The sequence below is a fragment of the Neolamprologus brichardi genome, chromosome 1 (assembly GCF_056152115.1).
Source record: "Neolamprologus brichardi isolate AB-2024 chromosome 1, ASM5615211v1, whole genome shotgun sequence".
Lineage (NCBI taxonomy): Eukaryota > Metazoa > Chordata > Actinopteri > Cichliformes > Cichlidae > Neolamprologus > Neolamprologus brichardi.
This window is the reverse complement of record NC_142104.1, coordinates 29,867,183-29,880,938: the sequence shown is the minus strand read 5'-3', so window position 1 is coordinate 29,880,938 and position 13,756 is coordinate 29,867,183. Positions and strand designations below refer to the sequence as shown.

The 13,756-nt window shown below is 39.8% G+C and overlaps 1 protein-coding gene across 4 annotated transcripts in view; it reads right to left on the bottom strand.

Annotated features, from left to right (window-relative positions):
• The window catches only part of tspan4a (tetraspanin 4a), a 157,035-nt gene that overhangs the window by 49,545 nt on the left and 93,734 nt on the right, over positions 1–13,756 (bottom strand). For all 4 annotated transcript variants that reach the window (XM_006793822.2, XM_006793823.3, XM_006793820.3 and 1 more), the window contains one exon: positions 9,416–9,607. In XM_006793822.2, coding sequence (XP_006793885.1) covers positions 9,416–9,607 — 192 coding nt within the window. The remainder of the gene's footprint in view (positions 1–9,415; positions 9,608–13,756) is intronic.

Here is a 13,756-nt window from a genome sequence, read left to right as displayed (position 1 = left end):
AGCAAGACTGGTGAAGCAGTCACGTCAGCCACACAGTCCATGAGAGCCTCCAAAATCAATATCTGAGCCCTTCAGGCCTTTAGCGTACGTGGAGGGAAGCGTTTGAGGTGATAGCCTTGTTGTTTTCATGCGGTGGGTCTAAAATTTTTACAGTTTCTATCCCTCAGACCCATGTGAGGCTGTTCAGTGCAAACAGCCTGCGACCACTTTCATGCAGTGATCTCACCTTTCTTGATTATCTGTCGGAAGAACCGCCACATTTCTTTAGTGCCCTTTGACTCAAAATATATTGACTTTAGAAACTGACTGGTTTGAAACATGGCTTTAATTACCCATTTCCTTGTTGAAAATGGAAGCGTCCCCAAATGGCTCATATTTTCAAATTAAATGGACAGGGTATTGGATTTGTGTGCAAATCTGTTTTAATGACCAGAGTTCACATGGAACTCCAGCTAAAAACACCTTTCTTATCAATAAGTACATTTGTCTATCTGTAACATGTTTTTGTGACTTAGACGCAACAATTACACAGAAAAATGAATCATAAATTACTGCTCATCTTAATTCCTGTTTGTGATTGGTGCAAGGAAATGTGATATTCCTATTTCCACAAAAGACATGTTTATTCCTGGTATCACTTATAAAGGTCAGTGTTATAAAACATTTTTTATTTGCTCATAAGCTGGAGGGCAATGCTCCATTTTTGCACTATGTCAGTAGAGTCAGAGGAACATGAACAACAATCTGACTTGTAAGTGTTCAAACTTTGTCCAACGCTTCCCTCTGCGTATGCTAAGTACTAATCTTGTACAGCAATCTCACTTGATAAACAAGTTTAATTAGCTTGTTTTGCTATATTACTTAGCAGCTCTTCACCAAATCAAAACAGCTTACAGTAGGGCGAATGGATTGTTTTTACTTCTCTGCAGTATTTTTATTTGATGTAACAGCAAGTGGTGGCGCAGACACCACAGACAGTAAGTTAACACAATGGGGGGTCATGCAGGGAGATTTCTTATTATTTCACAACAACCTCTTGGGCGAAACAATGATGCCAATCCAACAGCTCCATATTTTGAATGGCCGCTTGTGGCTGGTTCCAATAGTGAATGAAGATGTTTATAGCCTGGTAGAAATAGACTTTATAGCTACACTGACCGGCCACTTTACTAGTGATACCTTGCTAGTATCCGGTTGGACCTGCTTTGACTCTCAGAACCTTTTTAATTCTTTGTGACAAATTCAACAAGGTGCTGAAAACCTTTCTCTGAGATAGTGGTCCATATTGAGTTGACAGCATCACACAGTTACTCCAGATGTTTGGGCTGAATGTCCATGATAGAGATGTATTATTCCACCACAACCCAAAGGTGTTCTGCTGGACTGAGATCTGGTGACTGTGGAGGCCATCTGAGTACAGTGAACTCAGTGACATGTTCAAGAATCCTGTTTGAGATGATTTGAGCTTTGTGACACATTATCCTGCTGGAAGTGGCCATCAGAAGATGGATATGTAACCCAGTGAGTTTACACAACTCAGTAACGCACTACAACATTGTTATTGTTAATTGTGATTCATCATTACTCTGTTAATCACTGAGTTGATCAAAAGTAAATCAATAATAAAAGATAAATACTATAAATATAAGAATAAAACCCAAAGAGTATATTTAACACCCCTACTGGTTAGGAAGGAACAAGCCCCGCCTTCCCCTGCTCTGTACCGTCATGTGCTCACACACAGAGAGAGACGGAGGTGCATGAGACCATCGCTGATTTTCACCGCCAAGCTTTTTGCTGAAAAATAACTATTAACTTGATAAATTGAGCAAATATCCATACCGGAGATCTGCATGGACCTTGGAGAAACGGACCTGATTTGTTGTGAACATTTTAGACCTTGAAACCATGCGGTGAGTCAGAAGCTGTTAAGCTAACCTTGAAGCTAAAAAGCTAACAAGAAGTTAACAGGGAATATAATGGCCCAATTTCAATGTTGTAGATCTGCACGGGAGCGGATGAAGTGGACAAGATCCTCTCTGAGAGTTGAACATTAGAAGTGTGCTGGTGAGTTAAACTGGGACTGGGCGAATCAGGCTAATTGAAAAGCTAACTAGCCTGGTGCTTATAGCTGTAGCTGTAGCTGACCACGTTTTCACTGTGGGAGAACACACGGGGTTTCCCACGGAGTTCAGCCATTCTCAGCACTCAGCTTGTGTGCTGATGATATTCTAGTATTACTTGTTGAATATTAAATGCACTAAAATAAGATGATGGAATAAGTTAATTTTGATCTTAAAGGTCATGAATCTACTTTATTTTTGTTACATTTGATGCTCGAGCAGCACTGGATAGATGTCCGTGTGTATTCTTACTGTGCTGATACGTTACCACATACTGTAAAACTACAGCCTGTGGGTTTTTGTATATTCTTTTGGTAATTTTATTCTGTACATTGAGTGTAAATAATAAATTGCTTCATTGCTATGCAGTGTAAAGCAATGCTCCTGTAATTCAGTTAAAGGGCAATACTGTAAAAAAATAATCTACCATAGTTTATGGTTTATTTCTGATTTCTGATAGAAATGTGTACCTTGATGAATAAGCTGATTGTGATTTAAAGATTGCATTCATGATGAAGATGCACTGTATAGACTATAGTTAGAAATTAGAATTAATGTTTTGTGCTTGTTTTGTTATAGCACTTGCATTATTTACACATATGGCCATGTATATCATTAGAGTGTGAACTGAATTAGTAATAGTCCTGTTGTTTACAGGCTAGGGTTTTTTTTATGGGATCGTGAGACCTGGATTTCTTCCTGACGAGGAAGATGGCGAGCCTTTCCCTTTGAACCGAACCACAGCCATTCCGAGTTGGCCCAGAAGGGCAGGTTGCTCTTCTCTCACGAACAATTGCAACAGTGCGGTAGGACGAAATCGCACCAATCACAGACTTTTGACCTATTGGATTTGACTTGACTGAACACTGACTATTAAGCCGGCAAGACTGACATATCTGAGCTCAGATAGGATTCTGATTGTTATTATTATTGCTGTCACTGTATTTTATTTTATGTTTTCATTTCTGTTCATGAAATGCTGTTAAATTGTTGCTAAATAGTTTAATACAATTCATAGCAACTTTACCTGTGGCTCCAGTCATTCTTCTCCACGCAACTCACTTTATCCCTCCTACGAATCTAGCTATTGGCCCATTCTCTCCATCTTACTTTAACTTTCCCTACCCTATCCTGTACTTGGCTACAGATACACAATGCGCAATTGTTACCAAGGTTCACAAAATGTGCCGAGACAATATCAGTCACACTAGTACACCACCAGCACCAGCCTGAACTGCACCATTCAAATGTTACAGCAGAAATTAAGAATAAACAGACCAGGTGATGTGTTTCCAGTCTTGTACTGTCCAGTTTTGGTGAGTCTATGTGAACTGTACTTTCAGTTTATGTACTTAGCTAACGGGAATGGCACCATCTATTTGAAGGTTCAACATGTTTAGAAGTGCTTTTCTGGGAGTTGTTTTCTACGTCACTGCTGGCTTTCTATCTGCTGGAAGCAGTGTGGCACCACCAACTATGCCATGTTCAAAGTCACATAAATCACATTTTGCCCCATTCTTATGCTGAATTTGAACTCCAGCAGATCGTCTTGATCACGACTTACTGCCATGTGATTGGCTTGTGATATATTTGCATTAGCAAGCATTTGCACAGAAGGACTTAACAAAGCGCGGCTCACAAAAACTGTACAGGGATATAATAAATCCACAGCAGACCCAACCATTTGTTCATGCTTTTCAGCATACACTTTCTTTATTCACAGTTGTCGTACTTTACACAGTCTGCAGCTTTTCAGCTCGCAGCCGAACACACACCAACAACAACAATCAGTCAGGACCCAGCACTGGCTTTAATGCTGGTGCGACGTGATCACTGATGCCACTCAGGTGTGTCCGCCTCGCTGCAGCCACGCCACAGACCATGCCCCGCCACAAGGAGGTTATTTCCTTAGAGAGTCTCTGCCTGAATTGTACTAAAGTTTGAATTCATGCATTATCTCACAAGTGGCTGCTGACAGTCTCCTAGGCCTCATATTAGCTCATTTCGATCACTGTACCTATTAACCGTGTAATTATCTAATACATGTAAATAATGATGAAATGGATCGATATTTACTGTCAGAATACCGATATAGCGGTGGACAGCAAACAGAGTCCACCATCTAGGGAATAAGAACTGATTTTAGACATGAAGCTAAAGTTTTTCTTGACTTGGTGTAGTGACTTTCTGAGGTCTTTCCTGGTTGCTTGGCAACATATCTGTGATGACAGCTCTCCAGTAACCTTTTCTTTGTATTGAGAGGCAACCACTACACTAATCACACTGAAGTGGCGAGTTTAGTCAGAGTTTGCACATCATCTGCATCTAAACTAGGGTTAGATATTTCATCAGCTTACTACCCAAACTTTAAACCTAAGCTTTACCTCACTGCGCAAACCTTGATATTTCACAAGTGTTCAAATTAATTCTAAATCTCAAACAGTAACCTCATGCTTTCTGTGCGGGTAAAAATATTTTTTAACAAAATTGTATTAGTATTAGTTTAAAGCTGAATTAAAAAAGATTTAATTAGGAGCATTGCAGACTGTTTTTTTGAGTTTCCTTAATGAATTTACTCTAGTTAATTGAAGTAACTTTATCCAAAGCATTGTTAAACATGAACACTGGTAAATGGTAAATGGCCTGTATTTGTATAGTGCTTTTACTAGTCCCCCCTAGGGACCCCAAAGCGCTTTACACACCCAGTCATCCACCCATTCACACACACATTCACACACTGGTGGAGGCAAGCTACAGCTGTAGCCACAGACTGACACTGGAGGGCACATTAGGAAAAAAAATGGTTATGTACTAAAAAAATATCAGGATGTAGTTTTACATTTATATGAAAAACAAAGATATCACTCTTGCCTAAATTAAGGAACAATAAAAGCCTTGCGTTTTTTGGAAATTATAACTGATGTTTGGTGATACAAATTAAAAAATGTTTGCAGAAAGCAGTGATGTTTATTCCAGCACAGAGTGCAAAAGTGATTCCTCAAATATCTCACAGCAACACTGCAGTGCTCTGGGTCGCTCATCAGCGATCAATATGCTAATTAGCTCTAAAATTTGAAGCGAGATGAATCTTTTCTAATCTCCGTGAAGAACGTGCTGTTCTGTCACTCATTGATGAAGGCTTATAATTTGCCTAGCCTCATTTTATTGACACGGAGCAGGGATCGGTCTGGTCACTGTCGGGAAAATGTCATGGATCACGTTAATGATCGACACTAAGACTCATTCCCGCAGAGCTCATAATTGCTTTCTCCTGCTGGGCAATTTTCCTAATGATTAATTCTATTTTTTACCCACACAGAATTATTCTTCCAGATAATTCTGTGAAATGCCTGATGTGTTTGTCTGTTTTGTTTTTCAATATTTATCAGTCCTTCAAGCATCTGGGTTTCGCACCTTAGTGAGATACCTGTTCACAGAATTGTAGCTCAAGTTAAAGTTTGTTTATATCATAAACGTGGTTGATATTTGATGATTTCATTGGTATGATAGCACATTTGCATGTAGCTCTCTTCTAAAGCAAAATCAGATAAATCAAGCGTCAGAAGCCCCAATTGTAAACTCACACTTGGTTAAAATGCATCATGGCACTCAGCTTTTAAAAGAATTATGTTTTATATCTGTATAAGTGATGGTAGATTATAATTCAATTCAATTCAATTTTATTTATATAGCGCCAAATCACAACAAATGTCGCCTCAAGGCGCTTCATAGATACAGAGAAAAGCCCAACAATCATATGACCCCCTATGAGCAAGCACTTTGGCGACAGTGGGAAGGAAAAACTCCCTTTTAACAGGAAGAAACCTCCGGCAGAACCAGGCTCAGGGAGGGGCGGCCATCTGCTGCGACCGGTTGGGGTGAGAGAAGGAAGACAGGATAAAAGACATGCTGTGGAAGAGAGACAGAGATTAATAACAGATATGATTCAATACAGAGAGGTCTGTTAACACATAGTGAGTGAGAAAGGTGACTGGAAAGGAAAAACTCAATGCATCATGGGAATCCCCCGGCAGCCTACATCTATTGCAGCATAACTAAGGGAGGATTCAGGGTCACCTGGTCCAGCCCTAACTATTATAATATTGATCAGGCTGAAAGTTTGGAGAAAAACACTCCTTAATTGTAGTTAATATTTGGACATCTGAAGTGTGCTTTGAAACTGTTGACATAGCCACAGGGAGTTTTTAGTTTTTATCAATTTGAATGCAGGAGAGTGGGCTAATCTGCCATCTAGTACTAATATAATTTTCTAAAATAACTACTACATGAAAAGCCAATTACAGTTTGAAGCACATGAAACCACTGAAGGAATAAAAATCATTTCAACTTCCCGAAAAAAACATTCCACTTTGGATAGTATCCTGTCACTGAAAAAGTGATAAATGATATTGTTTTCTTGTTTTAATATATGATGCGTAACTCTTTCTGCGATTACAACAGTGCCCCAACAATATCCACAGAGCTTGTTTTATTGGGATTAGCAAGGCTACTAAAAGTATTTCTAGGCATTAAACTGAAAAGGGAGCGATAGTAGTAGGATCCCTGACAATAAGTCTAGGCCCCCATATGGCCCATAAGCTAAAGCTGAGGTTTTTCTTTTCCTGCAAGTTCAGGGAAAACCAGGAGCTCCTTATTAACAGTATAAATTTCATTCACGATATTAAATTGTTTATTACTGTTATATTACGTGGTTCTGTTCATTTTTGCTGAGTTTTAAAAAAACCTTTTCTGTATGTAAACTATCAATGTGTCCATAGACAGAACATTCAATCTGCAGCATGTTAGCAATGTCACAGGGACTCCAGTGACCACAGATACTGAATGTTTGCTCCAAGTGTGTCTCGGCCTGGTGGTCAGATCCCCGGCTGCTGAGGCTGTTGGGACATGGGACGCCATCTTTCTGTTGGGGGATGAGCCTAAGTTGGTGTGTGAGGCTGAGAAATATCAGCTAAAGATAGTCGGGCTCACCTCAACACACAGCTTGAGCTCTGCAACTAGGGTCCTGGAAATGGGCCAGACTCTGTTCCACTCTGGAGCTGCCCTTAGTGAGAGCCAGCAGACAGGGATGGGTATTCCTTTATTCCCTGTCTTATAACTTGTACGTTAGGGTTTCAAGAGGTGTTTTTTTTTACCTGCCCTTCGGCTCAGGGGGTGGTTCCTGACATTTATCTGCACTTATTCACCAAATAACTGTTCAGAGCACCCAGCCTTCTTGGAGTTGCTGGGTGGGGTGCTGTAGGATGCCCCACCTCATGACTCCATTGTCCTAATGAGATAATTTAATGCTCACATGGGCAAGGAAAGTGAAACCTGGAAAGGCGTGACAGGGAGGAGCAGCCTGCCTGATCTGAAACCGAGTGCTGTTCTGGTATTGGACTTGTGTGCTAATCACAGCTTGTCCATAACAAATACTATGTTTAAGTATAAGGGTGTTCATAAGTGCATGTTACACCAGGACAACCTCGGTCACAGGTCAATGACTGATTTTGTGATTGTATCCTGAAGTCTTTGGCCATCTGTCCCGGACACTTGGATGAGGAGACAAGCTGAGCTGTCAACTAATCACTACTTGGATGTGAGTTGAATCAGTTGGCAAGAGCGGATGTTGGGGATGTTGGACAGATATATTTAGGGTGCACAGAGCTGTGGCTGCAAGTAGGTGCCTGTCATGTTGCGGTAATCCCCGAACCAAATGGTGAAGCCATAAAGCTGAAGAAGCAGACTTATCGGTGTAGGCTAACTTGTGGGACTCTGGAGGTAGCTGACAGATACTGCCAGACCAAATGCAATGTGACTCAGGCGGTAGCTGAAGCAAAAACACAGGTCTGGAGGACTTCAATGAGGCAATGAAACAAAGTGATTTTGGTAAATATTCACCTGATTCTGGAGTGGAAAGCTATACTATACTCACACAGTGTACAGTAAAAGTAGAAGGATTGCCACTGACTTCAACTGAGGATATAGCTGAGCAGTGGAAAGAATACTCTAAGGATCTCCTCAGTCCTGCTGACACACCTTCTGTAGAGAAGGCAGAGTCTGGGGACAAGAGGATTACTGGCCCCTCACTAGTTGTTACTGATGTAGTTACGTTTGACTTGAGGGCCATCAGAGGCCAGGAGAGAGAAGAGAAAGCTAGCACGGCCAGTGATGAGACAGAGGCTAACTATTATAGCTGTACAGTAACATGACTGGGTACTGGATTGACTTTGCTAGCAGCGCGAACTTGCAGACAACAGGAGTGATTGTAGAGCTGATGTGATGCAGCTCCTGCTCCTGTGAGACAGTAATCAGGACACAACTAAGAACAAACAAAATGACAAAGACACAACTGCATGAAGTCAGAGTCTGAAATGCAGAAAAACGGAAGAGATTTGAGATTTAAAGCACATGTAACAGAAGCTGTTTAGCTTGCAGAAGGCAGGCAAAAAAATGATTGGGCTAGAGCGATGACAACAAAATTAAGTTTGACAGGCTGGAAAAACGGAAGTAAAGTAAAGAATACACTAACAGCCTGGACAGGAATGCAGGCAGAGGAGTGAATGCAGATCTTCTTTATTGAACTTCATAAGCTTTATTTTGTGGTCTAAAGACCCAGAAAAACCCTTTATTGTGTAAATCAGTCTATTGTAGCTATGAAGCCTTCCCGTCTGTCAAGCTAACGTTAGCATTAAAACAGCATCACTGTCATCACTATTGTTAACAGTTGTTAGATATTTGCAGAGATATTCCCCTTAAAAACAAGACTTTAAACTCCAAAGCATACTCTGATTGTTGTGCTCCAAGTGCTCTTTGCCTACCTCAGATATAAAATGAACGTGCACAATATAGTTTGCTCACCAAAGCAAAACTAGGCAACAGTGGTTCACAGCACTAAAAGCATTTTTATGAAATGGTTACCTGTCAAATAACCACAACATCATATCAAAGTGTCCCAAAACTGAAAATCATGCTGTCTAAAAATGCAGCATGATTTTTTAGACCTGGTGCTTTATGAAAACGTCCTTATTATAGTTGTCATGACAATAATAACCCTAAAGGCCCTCTTGCAATCGGATCAAACAGAAGCACATAAAACTGTACTTATGTTATGCACGGGCGCGCACACACACACACACACACACACACACACACACACACACACACACACACCCACTAGACAATTCAAAACAACGTGAGCTATGCTGCTCTGTAAAAACTGTAATCTGAAAATATGACATCATCACAACTTTGTGTTTAAAGTCAGCGGGTGAATCCAAAACCATTCTGCTTACTGTCAGCAGCAGAGGACGGCTCTCCTTGACAGCTCCCACACAGCCGAGGCAGCCAATCACCATGATGATCGTCCCCACTGCGATGAGCAGGTTGGCTGCAGACAGGGAAGGAAGGGATGATGACAGGGTGGCGAAGTTCCCTTGGGTCACTGAGAGCCAGACCCCGACGCCCAAGATGCCACATCCTCCCAACTGCAGTGGAAACACAAATAGATGTAAAGCTATCAGTGTGCTGGCAGTACAGGCAAACATGATAAAGTCTAAAGTATTTACAGATATGTTGTTATTTTCCACTTAGCATTTTTTTCTCAAAAGAATAAATTAAAAACTGGTTGAAGCGTGCAGATTAATGTGGGAAAACCAGATAGCGAGGAGCTGAACAAGTCTGAGGAATGTCTGACAAAATCTCCACATACAAGTTAAAGGCTGTGCTGTGATTTCAGCTATGCTCACATGTAAAATGATTACTCACAGAGAAAATTAGGAGTGACAATACACCTTTTTCATTTTTTTCCCTCACACAGTGCATAGCCTCTGCAAGAGAAAAGCCCACAAACACACAGCACGTCTACATCCAGCTCATCCACAGATGCTTCTCACTGAGCAGGGAAGACAGAGAGAGAGAGACACCTGCAGGGTGACAGCAAGTCCTCACACCAAAGGGGCAGTGCTGGCAGCCATTTAACCAAAAAGTAACTAGATTTGATCTTATGCATTCCTTTTTAGTAATTTAATGGATATAAAAGTTGTTCCTAAAAAACTGGCAAAAGGGAACTTAAGTGTGATGAGGACTTCCTCTGAGTGAGAGACTGAGATCATTTCTATTCCCATGCTGAAAAGTTAATTCATGAATGGTCACATTTAGGCACAAATTTATGTTCACCAGGGTATAATTGTACATACAACACAATAGTGTCTATACTAGTTGATAAAAAAGTAGTTCACCATCGTGCGATGGATATTTGTGGCTAGACAGTGGTGTTCTGACTTAAACCTTTGGGGCAGAAAATACATCCCCTCCTAGTAATGTGTCCAAAGTAAACATACAAGGAGACTCTCTGTTCCTGGGTTTTTTTCCGTTGTTGTTGTTTTCTCTGTGGGAGAGAAATGTCAGAGAACTTCTGTTAGCAGAGATATGATGAAATGCACCCAGGTGTACGTGGCGTGGTCAATATTAGAGCGAGACACACTGTGATCGCAACATGTTCTGTTAATCTTTGATATATTTATTGAAAATCTTTTTGGTTTTGTAAGACATCTGGGCCTCATAGTCTCCTAGCAAAAGTGAACCTGCAGCTCACTGCCGATTTCCATCACATGACCGACTGCAGTCAGTTGGGACGAGCGTTTGAAGAATTCAGTTGCTCTGCTGCAAAATCTTCACTATTTTCAGTCCAAAGCCAACATGGCTCCTTTGAATTTTTGTCCTTAAGACCCAGAGCATGTTTGCTTCAAAGACACAGAGTGATACTGGGTAAAGAAAGGTTTTTAGATGTGTTTTAAAAATTGGGGAAAGGGAAATAATATACACTCTCTACGGCCTCATGACAGAACTCCCAAAGGCGATAAGACTCACATGGCTAAATACACGATTATTGTTTCTCCCCCCTCCTTTTTTTTTTCTTCTATTTCTAGCTATAGCACAAGATCTTATTTAATGAGCTCTTCAGCCAGAAGTAGGGCAAAGTTAAAATTAAAAAAAAAACAGTGAAGTGGAGCTCCAATCACTGAAAGCAGCTTTCTCTTCAACTATCTACCAAGGCTGGGAGGTTTGAGCAGCTCACAGATGAAGGGGCGTTGGGTCACTATTGCTTGCAACAGACCTTTATTACACCCCAGAGTTTGTTCTCTAATCATGATTGGCTGCACGGAGAAGGGCAAAGGAAGAAAAGGGAAAGCTGATAATAGATGGTGGTGGTGAACATTTTAAGGGCAGATACAAAACCCTGCTAGAGGATGTGAATGCACTTATTTCAGTTCAGAAAAAAAAGAATACTTTGCCAAATTACTGGTATCTTTTGCGTAAGTGTACTCAAACATGAAAGAACAGGGATAGAAAGAATCTCATGTTTGACAAATGTGCAAATACACTGTGTTGGCACTACAGATGGCAGTTGTTATAGATATGCTGGGTGGTGCTTTCACTTGGTGTAGGCCCTCGCTGCTGTATTGTATCACTTACTGTTCTTCTTAAAACACACAGTGTTGTAGCTTTTTAATTCTTGTTCTGTGCTTTGTAAATTTTATGTGTGTGAAAATCACTACATTAATAAATTGTACTTACTTATTTAATTACCTGGTTACAATGGGGTGAATATGCTTGTTGAATTAATCAAGTCATACTAATTGTAAGAATCCTTGAACCACAGGCCAAAGAGAAGAAGTGGCAGCAATTTTTCACTCCAGTATATTTATTAACCAGAGAAGTGGACTTTTTTTTTATTGAATCAGAAGCTTAACTATTAGCCTTGTACACTGTAATTGAAAAACTCAAAAAATATTATTTTTGTTATCATCCAGCCGGCCTTTACTCAAAAATTCTATTTTATTTCTCAGATTTTTTATACTGATTTAGAGCTCAGTTCAGATAAAATAATTATTGTAGGTAATTAATGTAGATGTTGTAAATAACAGCCTCAACACATCATTTAATTTTGTATTAGACTCAGTTGGCTTCTCTCAAAATGTAATCTTGACCTGAACTGTGGCATAGAACTTTATTCACCAGTAATTCCTGAAAAACCCTCTTTTGTCTGATCATTTCTTAAAAACAATAACATTACAATAATGGATTACACTGCAATGAAGAATACATTTCATTACAGAAAATGTCTTTCTGAAAGTGCTAGAACTAAGGTTAACGAAGTGATTCCTCCATTGTTATTTTCTTCAGTGCTGTGTGCCAACACAATGCAGAACAGCTACCAAAACTTTACTCCTACAGAACCTGATTATTTTGTTAATAGTGTAACATCCTACGAGAAATCCCAGATTCATGACTCCCTGGTATCACTGTCAAATGTGGACCTTAAAGCAGACAACACGTAAATTAGAGAGGAAAGGCCATTGCACTTACTGTGTGTACAAGATTTTTGTTTGGTCTGGAACATATAGAAAATAAGTCCTCTATAAAGGATTGATCAAGGAAAACATGAACAGCCCCAGGTTTCATCACATATAGAATTTTAACACTGTTAACACTAAAAATACTGTTAATAATGAAGGACTGCGATGCACAAATTGGAGTCTGAAAGACAGCAATTTGTGCATATAAATGGGGAGTCTTCCTCACACACAATTACACAGAGTTCCATGTTGGGACCAATCATTTTTTACATTACACATGTTTCCTTAGACAACGTTAACAGAAAACACCGCAAACATTTTTTCCTACGTAGATGACGCCCAGCTTTTTTAAATCCATGAAGCCAGATGATACGAATCAGCTAGTTAAACTATGGGCATGTCCTTAAGAAAAAAATGCCTGGATAATCTTTAATCTTTCCTATTTCTAAATCAGCTCCTATTTTGGATTCGAGAGACAGACACTCTTTAATTTTAAGATTAGAATCAAAACTTTACATTTTGATAAAGCTTATAGCTAGGGCTGGATCAGATCACCCAGAATGCAGCATTAGGTTCAGGCTGTTGAGGTTTCCCATGATATACTGCTTCTTCTTCACTCATATCTTTTCATTCTCTGTTTTCATAACCCATTGCTGTATCTATTCATTGGCAATTACTAAACTCTGACTCTCTCCCCTATAGAGTGCCTTTTTCTGTCTTTCTCTTGCGGCAGAGCAATTTGTTGAGCGCGGCTGGAAGTTTCTTCCTGTTGCAGGGAGTTTTTCCTTCCCATTGTCGCCACGTGCTCATAGGGTGTCGAGTGATTGCTGGTCTGTCTTTCTAATATTTTAAGAGCTTCACCTTACAACATAAGTGCCTTCAGGTGACTGTTGTTTGACACTAAACAAATAAATTTGAATTAAATTAAATTTAAATGAAGATGAAAAGGTTTTTCTGTTCTTTCACATGCTTTGTACTTTGAGTATACCAAAGGACATTTTCTATTCATATCTCTTGTGCATATTTGACCTTGTGCTGCTATCTATACATTTATATGTATATAAATATATATATGATAAATTTATAAGATTCAGACTTGCATCTTGCTTTAACTTGTGCAGAAATGTGAAGAGCTCTAAACCACAACATTTCCATTTAAATGAGACCTTTTAACTAACTCAGGGACTTGGATATGAGATTGATGGGTAAAACTAACCTTGAACTGTCACAACAAGGTGAATGACACTCATTAAATGGCTACAGTTATAGAATACA